General features: G+C 41.3%; 1 protein-coding gene across 3 annotated transcripts in view; it reads right to left on the minus strand.

The window, feature by feature from the left end:
* LOC147148406 (excitatory amino acid transporter 2-like) overlaps positions 1-17,609 on the minus strand; it is a 41,159-nt gene that overhangs the window by 9,645 nt on the left and 13,905 nt on the right. Inside the window, exons 1-4 of one of the 3 annotated variants that reach the window (XM_086027754.1) lie at positions 13,624-13,913; positions 7,615-7,754; positions 1,146-1,298; positions 364-614 (exon numbers count right to left, since the gene is read on the minus strand). In XM_086027754.1, the coding sequence (XP_085883880.1) occupies positions 364-614; positions 1,146-1,298; positions 7,615-7,754; positions 13,624-13,661 (582 nt within the window). In that variant the 5' untranslated portion in view covers positions 13,662-13,913. Of the gene's footprint in view, positions 1-363; positions 615-1,145; positions 1,299-7,614; positions 7,755-13,623; positions 13,914-17,609 lie in introns of those variants that run through there. The other 2 variants (XM_086027756.1, XM_086027755.1) reach the window with 2 other exon arrangements.

Consider the following 17,609-nt stretch of genomic DNA (forward strand, 5'->3'; position numbering starts at 1 on the left):
TTGAAAAACAGTTGAACAAACTATTTACTGGCTTCTGATTTCAAAACTAGTTATCCATCAATTTGTTGGGTATATGTGATAATATAAGGCGATCATACATTTGTATGGGTTCACAGTTGTAACAGCCCTCTGAGGGACACCACAACTATGATGTGGCCTGCGACAAAAATGAGTTTGACACCCCTGGTCTGAACGAACTAATAGTAAGTAAATCCAATATCAGCGCGAATGATTGTTTCTCCTCTGCCTGTCACCCAAATTCAGGTGGGATAATCACGCTCCAGCTCACCCAATAGCCTGGACAGGATTTGCGTGGAAATCTGGATGGATGGATGCTTTTGTTTATGTACACTGTTGCCTTACCTGTTGGAAACAAGCCTGCACCAGGTTCTCTGGGAACAGGTTCCTGATCAGATCAAAGAAGGCATCCAAGCTGGACACATCATCATTCTTTTGTCCCTCTCCAAGATTCTCCTTCAGTTTGGGGTTTCCAGGGTGGATGACCAACACCAGGATGACTCCCAAGATGGCAGCGATGATAGTCGTGGTCATGTAGTAGACCATTGCCCTGGTACCCAGACGACCACTAGATTTGGCATCCAAACCGGCCAGTCCTGCAGCCAGACAAAGACAGCGTGTGTGCTTATCTTTTCATGCCTAAAATGGCTTGTCATGCACGAAAAGATGCTATATTTTCCTCATTTTGCATGCATCTGATAACATCAGCATATACCTACCAGGCACAACAATATGTGCATGTGCATATTCTAATTTGATCCTAAACTTGAACTGTATCACATCATATTACCTTTGATTAACACACGTTTGCCCTCTTTATACATGAGAGGTAGAAACATATTTGAAAGACCTCTCATTATAATATAGTGCATTGGTGTACTGTAAGCACAAGATTATAAATAGCACATCATCTGACGAGTCAAAACTGAGCATGACTATTTTTGTTATTAAGTAGAATTTTCAATACAACACTATTGGGACTTGTCCAATTGTCCAAATTACTGAGGTTGGTGTACATCTATTGAACCACTGAGGTCAAATAATGACACTGATGAATCATACATACAGCCAGTTCTGAAATGGATAATGTACAACATGCACTCACGTTTCATGTATATTTGGCATACCTGTGATTAAACTGGAGATGATAAGAGGCAGGATCAACATCTTCAGCATTCTCATGAGTATATCTCCAGGAAAGGCAATAACCATGACTATGTCTGGGTGAATTGGGGAGGCAACACGAAGCAACATCCCTGACACTGCTCCTAAGATCACACCTGAAGTAAAAAGACAAGGACGAACGTTGCAGTAAAGTCTGTTCAGGCAAAATCACAGTGGAGCAATAGAAATATTGTCGAGAAAAAAGCCATATTGAAGTTGTCATTCAGTTTAGATACTGTACATAGAAAATGAGCAATAATGACCTCAATAAAGAACCATTTGCAGAAATCATTGTCAAGCTGCAGTCACACAGGAAGTGACAAGACTGATGAGCACACAATGGGGTGAAAGAAATCAACTGACAGGCAAGAGTTACACTAATGACATTGTTGGCAGTTCTTCTGAAGGGAGAATGATGTTGACTGACTGGCGAGTATAATGGGACATACGCAACACTGTTACCTCGGTAACCACGGCCTGGGTTGTCAAGTGGGAAAGAAAGCAATAAAAAGTGCGGCATTTTCTGTGTGTTTAAGTAAAGTGGTTGGTTGACAAGATAAAACTGAAGACAATTGTTTTTAGGATGAAATATGTCATTGTTTTGGAACAGTCATTAGATAAACAACAACATGTGTTTCCTATTTTATGAATGCCGCTTCTTTACTACCAGCTTGAAAAAAGTGGGATTTGTACGTGCTCAGTCTGCTAGCTCTGGGGTTTGGCTTGTGGGTCTTCCTGTCTCATCAAGACACAAGCTACCCTCCATAACACCACCAGCCCAGCGCCGCACTTCCTCCTCTTCAACGTCCCCTGCCAAAGATCACACTGCCCATGTGGTTGTTTTATAACACACTGGAAAGAAAAGCCTCCCATCTTTTGTAAGCTGTCCTCAATCCATCTTCCAGTGTAGAGGCGTCCTGTGGACTCCTGACGTGCTAGTGTTTTTGGATGGCACTTGATTTCCTGTGCCTTCTCTTTGGCACATTTGCAAGATCCCCATTCAGGCTCTTAAGCGCCTCAGCGCAGATCATCAATGATGCTGCAATCTCGCTCCTTTCGCGAGGGTATTGCCAAGCAGAGGTAGGGGACTAGAGTCACGTGACTTGAGCGGTATCGAAAACCTATGAAAGACTTGACTTTGGCTTGGAAACAGGAATTGACATGAAATGAGCATGTAGTCTTGCCTATTGATAAGTTTTAAAACATCCCCATTTACAATATTACAATTGTTTTCCTTTCTTTAGAGAAATATATTTATTTGTACACACCAAATACCAGGACAGAACCTTTCTGTCTGTAAATTGCCTGCCCACATACACATACACAAAGGTTCGCCACTCCCCCATCCTTCTTCTACTTGCGCTCGCCGTCCTGACCTTCTCATTCAAAGGCAGATCAGGGCTCAGTCTTCCACATTCACAGCTTTACTTAGCATTGGCACTTTTAGACATCCTCACCAATTTCACATAACAAATAACTGCAGTCGTCACAACACATAAGAAAAAGATACATTACTAATGTAAACCGGTAACTTGTTACAAACGCTACGCTAATGCAACTCAGCTAATCAACAAAGACACAGCTAACTAGCTTACATTTAATTTGGATATGTAATATTAAATGGAGAATTTTAAATAGCTTTTAAATTACTTAATTTATTTCACTATAAGCAGAGCATATGGTCACTATGAGCCACATATATATATATATATATATATATATATATATATATATATATATATATATATATATATATATATATATATATATATATATATATATATATATATATATATATATATATATATAAGTTAGTGGATAAAGAAGAGAGCGAGCTCGTTCTGTTGCTCTGTTGCACTTTGTTTATGCAAGGATGTTAAGAGAACTAGCTTGTTCTGAAATAAAAAGTTATTTTTTTTATTTTGGAATCACCAACCTTTTAAAATAAAAGCCAGTGAATAAAATTATATCGTTTATTTGGAGTTAACTTTAATAAGTATACCTTTGTTTACAGAAAAGACACTGTTACTGTATCATAATATCGTATTGAAATATCGTATCGAAATCGCCTCTATGAATCAAATTATATAATTCCAAAAACAATCTAGTGTTTCCTCGCTACTTTCTGCTTTGGTTATTGCAGATTCACTTTTTTTGGGGTGGATTTTCGTTTTTAATCGTAACTTCATCTTTTGCAGTTTTGCCTCGCTATTTGCTTGTTTTCTTGCTATTTTTCCTCCTTCTAAGTCGGACCAGTCAAGAAATGTACAATAGGGTCGCGTTCGGTAATTCACTATGACGCCCGCGCACTACTCTGAGAGTGTATGTGTTCAGAGAGGCAGAGTGTGCTTCCCTCTCGTTAATTTCCAAATGGGGCCTGTGTTCTAAACCAATCAGCAGCTCATGCTTGAACTGTTTCCATCTGGACTGCCTGACGCACTGGCGCACCATGTCCCCAGTTGGACCACCTAGAGCGTGCACCAGCACTCTCTTGTTAGAGCAGTCTGAATAACCGAACGGCACTTTTGAACAATGTTGTGTTTGGAAACTTAGAATGTTATTCAAATTTGTCGTTCAGTTGTTCAGATTGCCGCAAAAAACGGAGCTCCTCATTCGGCAAACCAGTGTGTATAGACGACAAAGTCACGTGACTCTGTGATAGCAGCCGAGCGAACGTGTTTCAAATATGGAGTTAAGGCGCAATTCTTATTTTGGGGGTTGACAAGACAGACCGAATAACATTGTTAGATGTGTCAAAACAGTCGCTGTGAAAAGCAATTTTGTTTCACCACAAACTATAAGGATTGCGACTAAAACTTTGCAACTCCACATGCACGCTTAATAATAGCTAAGTAAAGACACACAGAAAACCCTCGCCGAGTTGAGCAAACACACACACACGGTACTGGATGCGAACAAGCAAAATGTGACAGCCAGTGTGTTTGATATTCGCTTAACATTCAGTTTACACGCTCGTAGTGTAATGTGTAGGATTATTTCGGAAACTGTCTAGTCCAGGGGTCGGCAACCTTTCGCACTCACAGAGCTATTTCCACCCGGTTTCCACGGAAGAGAAACCGGGTACCCTGGGAGCCGCAAACACTTATTGACATTAACCTCCAAAAAAACGTCAGCTTGAGTTCCCAGGCACCGCTTCGTTCAAGTTGTATAATACCTTATTATTCACGTCCACTTATTACTACCTACAAAATACATTAAATACATTAAATCAGTAATTTGACGCTTGAATTGATTAAAAGAGTATAAAAACCAAGCCAGCAAAATCCGAGTACTTCAAAGTTCGCGCTCATTGTGCCCCCAGCCTTTGAATCGTCACACCAGCAAACACACCAGTCACAGTTTGCTCCAATGCCTTCACAAAACGCTTTCTTTCAGATTTAAAACCATGAGTGATGCAGCAAATAAAACAATTATCCAATTAAAGTTAATTTTAAAATGAAATGGAAACTTACTGTACCTCACTGTTCGTTTTTGCAACGAAGCATCTCATCGATCCATATTAAACAAGCCAATTTTCAATCGTTATTGGCTTGAAGAAAAAGGCTACATTCAGCAGACGGAGAACACATCACCGTGTTGCCCACACCTCCGGCCGTGAAATCGTGCTTAATTTGCTCTTTTCACTTCTTTAAATTGGTTAGAACTGCATAAAAATTACAGATGAAGTAAGAATTGACCATGAGAATGAGGAATGAGTGGATGGCAAGTACGAAGAGATCTGTGTGTACTTACGACAGAACTGCATGTTGTTGCACCGTAGTTGTAATAATAAAAAGGGAGATAACGAAGCTACGTCTGACGTCATGTCTTTGGAAGACGTTATAATACACTTCAATCTAACACTTATAATTTATTTTCCCAAGCCACGCAGAGCCGCAACATGAGGATCTAAGAGCCGCATGCGGCTCCGCAGCCGCGAGTTGCCGACCTCATGGTCTAGTCAAAAGATTGCGGCTGAATTTGTTGTCACTACAAACATACAGAGCTGGGCATTTTCTGAAATTTGCCAGTCCGTTTATTGCCTTTCGTCTGCAGCCGCGGTATTCTTCCGTCGACGTCTATCCACCCTTTTGTCCGGCCAGAACAAATAGCAATCGCCTATAGGGCGGTCCGCCTATCATTTTAAATGGGTTCCCATTAGCGCTTCCGTCTATCAAATTTGACCAACTTCCACTAGCACTTCTGTCGACTGAAAATGACATCACAGTTGCTTAGGGATCATAACGACCAATCAGCTCAGCTTCAGAAAACAGGTGAGTAATTGATCGCTACTGCTATATATCTTTTTTGTATTCTTGTATTCTCTAATGTTAACAAGGATACAATATTATGCAGAGGTTTGCTTCTAACAATTTTATAGACAAGTTATGTGCATATATACTGTATGTATGTGCGGTAAGTGTGTGTGTGTGTGTATGTATATATGTATATGTGTATGTATATATATATTTATATATATATATATATATATATATATATATATATATATATATATATATATATATATATATATATATATACAGCCTCGGCCTTCCTGTGTGGAGTTTGCATGTTCTTCCCGTGCCTGCCTGGGTTTTCTCCGGGTACTCCGGTTTCCTGCCACATTCCAAAAACATGCATGGTAGGTTAGTTGGACACTCTAAATTCCACCTAGGTGTGATTGTGAGTGTGTATGTTGGTTATCTCTATGTGCCCTGCGACCAGTTCAGGGTGAACCCTGCCTACTGCCAGTGCCTTCCAGATGTACAACTTCACTCAGGACCAACCCACTAAACTCTGCACGCCCCCAACTCTGGTGAAAGTACTTGAATTGGTTGAAAGTTTACTCAGCACCAAAATAACCTGAAAATGAGATCACAACTGTTCAGGGCTCAGCTAACGACTAGTCACGGCTAAGCTTCAAAAACAGCTCAGCTTGATTGGTTGTACCAGTTGCCAGTCAATCGCAGGGCAAACAAACAAACAAACATTTGCACTCACAATCACGCCGAGGGGAAATTTAGAGTGTCCATTTGACCTAAGCATGTTTTTGGAATGTGTGAGGAAACAGGAGTACTTGGAGAAAAACCACGCAGGCACAGGGAGAACATGCAAGCTCCATGCAGGAAGGCCGGGGCTGGATTTGAACACATGACCTCTGCACTGTGAGGCGGACGTGCTAACCAGTTGACCACGGTGCCCCGCCCTCAAGTCACTACAAAAAATTACAACTTCTTCAGAACTCTGCTGCTCATATTAACACGAGGACCCCCTTCCCCCACCACATCAGTCCAGTCTTAAAACAACTCCACTCGATACCTGTCTGATACCGCATTCAATACAAAATACTGATCTGCACCTTCAGGGCCATAAACAATCTTGCTCGTCCATATCTATCAGACCTCCTTCACACCTTTGCTACACCCTCTCGCTCCCTCAGATCTTCGTCTACCCTCCACCTGTCCGTCCCTTCTGCCCATCTGAACACCGTTGGGGACAGAGCCGCTCTGCCCCTTGTCTTTGGAACTTGACCTCTGTAAGAACAGACTCATCTCATTATTCCTCTTTAAAAGAAGACTCAAAGCACACTGCTTATTCATTTTAATGTTGCCCATATCATTTGACATTGTAATTGATATGTTCTGTTCTGTTATTTTACTGTACTTATCTGAATTATGTTCTACGATGACCTTGAGTGCCCTGAAAGGCGCCTATAAATAAAATGAATTATATATAAAGTGTACAGTAGATATATGGATAGCTAGCCAGCTAGCTAGCTAGATAGATAGATAGATAGATAGATAGATAGATAGATAGATAGATAGATAGATAGATAGATAGATAGATAGATAGATAGATAGATAGATAGATGGATAGATACATACATATTTATATATATTTACTGCTTAATCCAAGTGATTTGATGTTTATTTCTAGAGTAACTTGAGACTTTTGAATTCCACCTCTGCATCCAAGTAATGGGATGTACATATGCATGCACAAATAATCACATTATGCACCCATACATTTTCAACCTACAGTATGCTTGCATATGTGTAAAGGTGCCGTGAGACAGGCCACATAGTTGTCAAACACTATAATGCAAATGTCATGTGTGGCTGCAGGGCCTACATTCTTGCATCTGTGCCCTTTCCGTGTGTCAAGTCAAATCCCTGTTGCAGTGAGCCTGTTGTAATCACAATAGTTTTAATGTGCCACCAGAGACTGTTTGGGTGACTGCGTGAATGCTGCCGAGCGCTTATAATTGCAACAGGTGGCAAGGATGGGAGAAAGGTCAGCGCAGCCAGTCATCTCACTGTCTGGTACATCTAAACAGTGCAGATGGCTGGCAACATTTCATGTTGCTATCAGAACACAGAGATCGCAAAGGACAAACCAAAAAAAGGACAAAAAGATGTCCTCAATACTGACCAAGGACGGTGAGTGTGAGCAGAAGGTTCTTGAACAGCTTGGAGCAGAGTCTGGCACATTTGGACTGAGGCCGGGCCTCTATTGGCTCCAGGTGACTCTCGTGCATCCTCACCTCCACTTGTTTAGGCATACTGTTGGCACTATGAAACACAGACAAGACAATTCAATGGTTTTGCAATGCACCATCATTGAACTAAAAACTTTCATCTTACATCATCAGCAGTCACTATTTGCAGGTATGTCATACAGGCATCTGTTGTTGTTCAACTTTAGAAGTGCAGCCTAAATCCAATCATTTGCTTGTTCTGAATGTCTCCAAAAAAAACCTCAATATATTTCAGGAGAAAACAGCAACTGTTAAACCATCCAAGTGTGATGCTGAGCTGTCATTCCCATATTACCCTTCCTGGTTGCTATGGCAGCCAGCAGATGGAAGCTGACGACAATCTGCCGCCTGTAAAATTGCAGCCTCTTGAGAGGATGCTTAAAACACTTGAGTTAGTTTATTAAAAGCAGATCCTTAATGGTCTCTAGTGTGTAATTTCGTAATCTGCAGGACACTTTATTAATGTGATCAATCGCAGGAATTCGTGCATCAAACGCTCCCACTACAGTGACAATGTTGTACACTGTATTCACTGGAGATCTGGGTCGGAGAAAAGTAACCCTCCTCCAAAACTTGAGTTTTGCAATATGATCTGTATTTGAATCAACAACGTACTTTATGAAGTGTCCTTTATGTCTGTTTAATAGAATGTGAAACATGCTTGGACCCCCACGGGTGCCAGCCGAGGTAATTGACTATTGCTATTTTCCGATTTTTTTCCAGGACTTTTTTTTCCACATTTCCACATCCACATCAAGACACTTTACAGCACTAGCTGTGTCGTTAGCTTCATAAACACTTCACTCAGAAAATGGCAAGCGAGTCTGGCTGCAGTCCCCATTCTCGCTAAATATGAAATAACAAAAACTTCAAGTATTATGACTCTAAGGGGCCAGTACCGCCTCTGACAGGGGCACCACCCAAAAGGTCTTAATCACACGATGCACAACTCTTTTTCTCCCCAACAAATCTCCTGTGCCAGACGGGACCAATCTTGGACTGGTCGTCAGTCACAGAGCACACATATAGACAGACAAACATTAACTCTCACATTTACACTGTCTTTGACGCTTGCCTGCACCAAAGTCAGTTGAACAAATTCAATTGCAAACACTCTTGCCCATAATCCCGAACATGCACTTTGTGAGTCAATATGCTGTGTGCGCCCCCAAATTTTCTACCAGCACTCCTAAAATGTTAAATTAGGTGCTACTGTGCTCCCAGTAAAAATGTTAATCTGGAGCCAAAGTACTCTCTCTTTTCCACTCAATTACCAGAGATGATTGAGTGAGGGGGATATAGTGTAGCCTTGTTCATATAAAACATTCAATATAAAATCTTGACATGTCTCCATACATTCTGTAAAAAAAAAAAAAAAAAAGTTTATTTCAACAAGTTTTACTAAAATTATTGTCTTATGAAATTTTGGAAATAATTTTGTGACACCCTGTATATTAAAGATGATGTTGAAAATAATGCATTCAATTTAATTGATTTCTGCAGTGATTCAGAGGGTTGGATGCACGGTGATGTCATATTTATGAAGGAAATACGATGACATCCACCAACACAGCAGTGGAGCGCAAAATCCGTCTACCTACACCTGGATCAAATCCATGAAAATCGCGTTACGCCTCCAATGCCAAAACTTAGACCTGGTTTCACCTAGTCCAAAGGCTAGTCTACTTTCTGTCACCAAATTGTCAGGTGTGCCGTAATAGGAAATGCCCTCGCTCCAGCAAGGCGTGGCTGCCACATTCCCAACACATGATAATCTACACTTGCACGAATATGAAGATGCACACTGAGTCCATGTGCACCTGTCTACTAAATAGGGCCCCAAATGTTGCCATTCATCTGCAAGAATCCCATTGCAAAGGCAGCAGGGACAAATTGTACAGAAGAAATTATGTGACTGACATTTGAACTCGCCGCTGGAGTTCATGGTCGAAATAAAAGTCTCAGCGAAGAACATTATTATTTTGTTGTCCTTGTACCCACCCCCAGTGGCTGACTGCAGTGAAAGACGTCATACCTTGGTATGTGAAATGAAGCACTTATAAATTACTTGTACGTTCCTGTCAACTGCTCATTTTAGTGGTGATTAAAGACCATCTAGGGTGTTTCCACATTGAGATCGAATGTTTTCAAACAAACTTCGTAATGGTAGCAGTTTGGTTTTTTTCCAAAATAAAAGCATAGTTTTTGTTAAGATGTGCAATGTTCCAAATTATTATGGACAGCAGTGTTTCAAGGCATTTTATTGGTTGTAAAGAGCTGAAAATACTCAATTGTTGAATTTGCAGGATTGGGAGTTTGTATTTGCTGAAATCAAATGTAGTTTTAATCATGTCATGTCATGTCATCTTCCAAACCGCTTATCCTACTCGCGGGGAGTTGCTGGAGCCTATCCCAGCCGTCAATGGGCAAAGGCAGACTACACCCCGAACTGGTCGCCAGCCAGTCGCAGGGCACACATAGACACTGTCACTGAGCGGGAATCGATCCCACGCTGCCCGCACACAACTCAGGCGTGTGTACCACTACACTATCAGCGGACCTTAGTTTTAATCAGAAACATCTTAACGGGTCAAGTACATTGAAACACAGACCTCTGATTTGATAGCAGCGTTGCAATACTTGCAGCTATTGAATTTGTGCATTTTTGGACAGCTTTTGCTTTAATCTCTCCAGGATGTGATAACAGCCTCCCAGAGCTGCTGTTTGGATGTGAAATGCCTCCTACCCTCATAGACATTTTGCCTAAGGATTCTTCAGATGTTCTCAATAGGGTTGATCATCGTAGGGTGGATAGAGGCCCATCACGCAGAGGAATTTCATCTGGCATAGGATGGTGCATTTTCATGTCTAAAGGAGACTTTGTTTCTCAAAGTTCTGTTCTTAATTTTCTACCATTGAAGAAAGTAGTCAGTCAGACCCTTCACCTACTTTTCAGAGGTTATTTTCACACTTTCAGGGACCCGATAGTGGCCAACCAGCTCTCTCTCCATTATTCTGGCTCAAAACATGACTCTGTGACCTCCCTGCCGACGTTGCAGCCTTGTTGACATTCAGTACAATACTTTGCGCTGACTTGGTGATGCGGCCACTTGTACACAGCATGCCTCCCAAACTTTTGTTTTGATCAATCACGGCAGCTGACGGCTATTTCGTCCACTTGAGCTCAGTGTTTTAAGTGCATGCCAAATATTCCTCAGAAGTGCTGGAGCTGCTTGTGAGAGGCAACAAGGATATGCCAAGTTGCCACTAGTAATTGGTTGGGCAGAACGCTATCGTACAGAAAGTGATCTTTTCTATTGTCGAAAAGAGAAAAAGCATTTGACTGTTGTATATTATTTTAAGCGTGTGGCGCGTAGTGCTATTATGATTTTAGATTGAAGGCCTAATTTTACTGGCTACAGAGTGTTTTGCTCCCATGTTGTCAGAGTTGTGCCGAACAGACCCGATGGCCCACATTGCCTTGAGTTGTGAATAAAAGCTTACATTGTCGTCTGATTGAACCATTTCATACACAATACTACAGAGTGCAAGCGGCAAATTCTAGATAGAAATAATAGTAGCAGGACAACAAAAGCAAAAAATGTTTTCGGGAAGGCGTCACAAACACGTTAACCACACAGGACGCCATGACAATGCTAAAAGGGTGTGCTTCAGGGAAAGCTGTTTGCTGTTCTGTATTTTTAAGGGTGAATCAGTGTTTGAAGATGTTTGCATGCATTTGAAATACGATTGAAGTGTTTAGGGATCATAATTTGTGATGTTACTATGGTTTATTATGATAACACGTTAAGGTGAGTGTCAGCTACTCACAGAAATTTGCTATTTGCGATTAGGCACAGTCCTTCTCCTCTAAGAATAGTGGAGGCTACTGCACTGTGGTCACTAATTATGACACCCCGCCCCCCCAACCCTCACACGCACCCCACGCACACACACACTACTCACACGTCTCCTCAAGCTTTGTGTCTTGCTGTAAGATTGACTATAGGAAGACCACCTGGGCAGCTTCCAGGCACACAGATGGAGTGTTCCGATCTCCTCTTATTAACTTCAAAGTGAAGTGTGAAATACAGAATGAACATGCAAACAGACGGCGAATCATTCCCATTATACTGCACCTCGGCTTGTGTTTCATACATCAGCCAGAGAAAGCTGAATTAGTGAAAGCTCAGAAAAATAGTTGGGGAAAAAAAGTAGTTGGAAAATGAGCGGTGCTGCAGAATCGCAGTCCATAAGAGTGATGAGGAGTTAATTAAACTATTCCGCACTTCCCTCCTGGTCACATTATTTTTAGAAGTGAGGAGAGAGGAAGCACATGTTAAATGTCATGGAGGTCGGATATTATTCTGTCATGAGTCTCATTAGAACGCTTCTCACCAAGACACACAGCATGAACTTGCAGAAAATTATGCACAATGAAGACCTTTTTCATAACCTTGCCACATTTTGAGTTGTTGTTTAAAGATATCTTCGATGAGCATCTTATTGATGAAATGTGTGGGGTTGTAATGAAAATACCTTATTATTTTTACAAACTGAATATGAATGATTCATACGATGCATCTGGCACTTTTGTTACATTCATTCCTTTAGACCACTTCAAAGGATCCTGGTATATTCTAGAGGTGCGGTCAAATTCATTTTTGTCATGAGCCACTCTATGGTTATGGTTTTCCACTTTACAATATTGCATATACACCACAAATAGATGGCTAACTAGTTCTGAAATCAAAACTCAGGAATTATAGCTTGTTCAACTACTGTACAAAGGGGCTTCGTGAAAAGAAAATGCTTGCAATACCTTAATGTTATTATTTTTTACATGAAACAATTTGAAATTTTGGCACAGATTTTGGCAATATCAATGGAAGTTGACACACTTCACACAAAAAAAATGATGTGGCTGGCCAGATCGGGGCCCACACGCCTTGAGTTTTGACACGTGTTCCCTCTTTTAATCAACTCTGAATTTAGTACCGAAATAAAATGGCTTTCGACTATATAATCATTTTGGTCAAAATGTAAGCCAGAATTTTAAATGGCAGATGTTTGTACTGCAGTCACTATCTCTTGGCACATCTTAATCCAGGGGTAGGCAACTCCAGAGTCAGTTGATTTCCTCCTTGACAACAACAATAATAATAATAATAATAACAATAATAATAATAATAATAATAATAATAATAATAATAATAATAAGAAGAAGAAGAAGAAGAAGAAGAAGAAGAAGAAGAAGAAGAAGAAGAAGAAGAAGAAGAAGAAGAAGAAGAAGAAGAAGAAGAAGAAGAAGAAGAAGAAGAAGAAGAAGAAGAAGAATAACAATAATAATATGACAATTATTTGACTGTTATGAATCATTTTGGAAACTACACACAATATACAGTTTGCTGTATATTAGACAATATACAGCATTTCTGAATGAGTTTGGCAAAGGGAAATTCTTTAAGTCTGTAAAACTTAAATAAAATGTCAATTGTAGGAGGGGTATGTATTTGATATTAACGACACAGTCTTAGAATTATATAGTCTAGGTCAGTATAGTCCTGAGACAATTATTTAACTTAATGTGGTAAATAAATCTGTCTTGGGTATTATTAGCCATTCACTGAACCTCATGAATCAGTTATCGTGTTATGCACAGGTGCGCATGTGTGTGCGTGACACACACACACGGATGGGGGGAAGGTCTCAGATGGATAAATCAATTAATCTTGGCTGATATCTCAGTCAGACTAATTGTACATGGCAATGAAGCCAAGAATGAATTAATGATGATCTGAATAAATGAGCTGCACGTCCTTTGAAAGCTCCTCAACATTAAAGCTCAAAAGGCAGCACTCACTCCTGACCTTTCTGAATGTGTGAATGCCAAGTGGACTTACTTCATTTCAGGTGGAGTTGCAGTAAGAGCTATATACATTCAACAGGGTCACTTCTCCAGCTTTGGTATTCAAATATCGAATCAGTCTCTGTAAAATCACGCCTTCTCCATCCAACGTAAAAAAGTACAGCAGCAGATGATAAGGTCCCAAGTTTGGCCGTTGGCTACGGCCAGCATAGACGTGCTGGTAGCTCTCAGCTGTCCACCGGCTCTTCCTGAGCATCCAAAGAGTAAAGGTCCTTTCCACTCGGCTCAGACCACCGAACAAGTCACTGCAACCACCTGAATTGCCCCGTCATGACGACGACAGACACCCACCCTCCCCGAAGCTAAGCCCCCACCTCCTGACTCCCTCCACTACCAAGATCCCAAGCCAAACACACACACACACACACACACACACACACGTATACAATAAATAAAGAAATAATGAAGAATTGCAGGGGTGAGGGGGGGTGGTTATGGGGGGGATTAATATCTGAGTTTACGAGCACAATCCCTGGGTCCCTCCATTCCCTGGACACTGTAATCCCCACTCCCAGACTGATCCACCTCTGTGGAATAATGATGCCCACTAATGGCTCAATATGCAGAGCTTTACATGTAGACGTTTTGCTTTAAAAGGATGATTTAACATAAGCAATGTTTGCCGTCCTGATGGACAGCAGATGGGAGTTCATACTTACAGTTCTCAGTGGTTATGCAACAATATGCAATATTGTTTCTGTGTAGTGATAAAGGAAAAATGTATACATCATTAAGCGGGTGATAGAAACGGTTCTGGCACTTGAAGGTAAACCGTCCATGTTATGTCTTTGTAAATCTCAGCAAAAAAAAAAAGCTACACTTCAGCCCAATAGCACAAATGACCATCGTGATTCATGTGAGGATGGAGTCAAGCTGATTTTTCCTCGTCTCCCAGCAGCATGGGACTTTGCATAGCATTCAGCAGTATCACATTATTCTAATTAGGGAAATGTGTTGGAAAGCTATTTCCCCTTCAAACAAATGGCCGGCTTCGCAACAAAAGCTGGTGGAATGTCATCCTTGTTGGCGAAGGTTGTGTCATGAGAAATCACTCATCCTTAATCCCTTGACATGTCATACCTATTTAAAAGGCTCTCTCAGGGTAACGTGGCATTTTTATATAAGAGTTGGGGGTACAGAGAGGAAGGGGTTACAGGGAGACACTCTGGAGGAAAGGGGTTGCTGCGATCCCACCACCCCCGTCTCAGCCAAAGAGGGGCCTGAGAGGGGCAGGCGGAGGCGGCCATCCCTGCTCTTGGCTGGTACCATGTGAAGCGCTCTGTTTCCTCTCTCTTCCTTTTGAGGGGCTTTGTTTCACAAGCAAACAGTGGAAGTGGCCCCAAGTTGCCCGGCCAAGCACTGCATCCAAACTGGCAGGGGTGAGAAAAAAACAGGGGAAGGGGGGCGGGGTTCAAATTGGAATATAAGAATATAGCGAGAGGGGAGGGCAACGGGCACGCTGGTTCTTTCAGGCCACTGATGTCATGCCTGTGCCCACCGTGGGAGAGCAGCGGTAGGATCAAGACGCTCCTTTCTCTTTCTTTTCCTCCACAACCTCTTTTTTTTTTTTTTTTTTTTTTTTGCCAAGATGAATGAATCTCTCAGAAGCCGCGGTTCATTGTGAACCGTAATCGACGGCCATTATCCCGATTTTATGCTGCCTTCCCAGTGCGTGGAGGTTCCCTGAGTTCTGGCTTTGAGGGCTGCTGCGATGCAGCCAGAACCACAAGGGGTTGTCCTGGCAACACTTTGCAGCTTAGAGAGAAGGGGATGAATGGGAAGGAGGACGCTCCCAGCCCCACAATTACACACGGCACACAAACATGAGCATACACCACCAGGACGAGAAACTCAGGATGGGGTACAGCATAACGTGATGGCACAGAAATGAGAATACTGCATTCATGTGAAAAGATAAGCAGATAAGCAGTTAATTAGATTGCAAATGTGTCTGTGATCGTGCTTATATCGCAAAATCCACTACAAGATACAGACAGTGCAGCTTTGATGGCATAACTAACTAATGTGTTTGCATGAAAGTTAAGTTGTGTGAGTGTGTTGGTTTCTTTTCAATTGTGCTTCTGAAAAGCAAGCACACCGAGGAAGATCTAAATGAGAATACACATTTCCCACTGGTGTCTCTGGGGCCCAACGCCCGTTCTCATGACTGGACCATCACAATATAATGTGAGGTAAAGACAACTGGAGCTGGGCCAGGCTCCGGATATATCTGGCCCCACTGGGCCTCACAGCTACTTTGTTATGTAGTGGGAAGAAATGGGCTCGCGCATTCTGGCTGCCTAGGAGCTGTGAAAAACAAAAATGAAGCCCTCAGCAAACACTTTGGCTTGTGCAGTGCATAGGAAGTGGAAGATCAATTCTAACATCTGAAGAAAGAGAGGCTTTGTCATTATGACTTTTAATGACACTTTCTTCTCAAAGATGGCTTTTCCAGTAAACATGAGGAAAAGTGGTTATAATTATGAAATCCAGTTCATTCCGCCTGCAGGTGTGAGCCCTTTCAGTCAGCACATAATATACAGTAGTACCTCTACTTATGAAATTAATTGGTTCTGGAAGAAATTTCATAGAAGTAGTAGAAAATTTTGTATGTAGAGCCGTGTTTTGACATGTAAATGCCCTAATCCGTTCCAAACCCCCCAATATTCAGACATAAATGTTTTATAAAGCATAAAAATGCATCAAAACATGTAACAAATACAAACATGCTACAATTAGATTATTGCACAATAAATGAGAGTTGTGTAAAAAACAAAGAATAGAGTAAAGAATAAATATTATGGTCGTTTACCTTTTAATTGCTGTCCTCATCGCTTTTTGCCCTCTTTGGTTCATGTTCTCTCTCAGAAGTAGTTTCGCGTTTTGTAAAGTACTGATTTAATAACGTGGCGTCTGTCGATACATTACGGTCATATACTTTGGCGAGATCAACCAAACACATCCCTTTTTCATACCTCTCTATTATCCCTTGCTTTGTTTGTGTGGACGAAAAAAAACGATTTTCTTCTTTTCTTTGTTTCTAATTCACGTAAAACTACTGAAACACCTCATGGCCCGTGGGGCGAATGACGAGGACGCTGCATAGACATATCTATCACATATATCTATCCATCCATCCATTATCTATACTGCTTATTCTCACAAGGGTCGCGGGCCTGCTTGGAGCCTATCCCAGCAGTCTTAGGGCAGTAGGCGGGGGACACCCTGAATTGGTTGCCAGCCAATCGCAGGGCACACAGAGACAAACAAACATCCGCACTCACAATCACACCTCGGGGCAATTTAGAGAGTCCAATCAACTTACCATGCATGTTTTTGGAATGTGGGAGGAAAACGGAGTATCCGGAGAAAACCCACGCAGGCACGGGGAGAACATGCAAATTCCACACAGGGAGGCCGGAGCCGGGATCGAACCCATGACCTCTGAACTGTGAGGCGGACGTGCTAACCAGTCGACTACCGTGCCGCCCACATATATCTATCTACCTGTTTATCTACACACAAAAACACATACGGTAGAGGTTCCTCTTAGCCAATGGGATGCTACGAAGATGCTAGGTAATAGCCAATGGCAGAGCAGCTATGTGTATGTTGCGTTCAGGAAACTCCGGAGCAGTAGCAGCCCATACTTTTACCTTTCGTATTCTGAAATTTTGTTCGTAACAAGAGGCAATATTTTTCTGTTGAGGCGTTTCGTAACTTGAAAATTTCATATGAAGAGATGTTCGTAAGTAGAGGTACCACTGTATATATATATTTTTTTTCTTTTCTTGCATATATATATATATATATATATATATATATATATATATATATATATATATATATATATATATATATATATATATGCAAGATCAGGGCTGGGAAATAATTCTTTATCCTATCGAAATCCATACATGAACGTTCAAGATATTAACATCAAAATGAGGACGACATCAG

This window comes from Filicampus tigris, chromosome 4, assembly GCF_054856515.1.
Source record: "Filicampus tigris isolate MCC_2025a chromosome 4, RoL_Ftig_1.0, whole genome shotgun sequence".
NCBI classification, from domain to species: Eukaryota; Metazoa; Chordata; class Actinopteri; order Syngnathiformes; family Syngnathidae; genus Filicampus; species Filicampus tigris.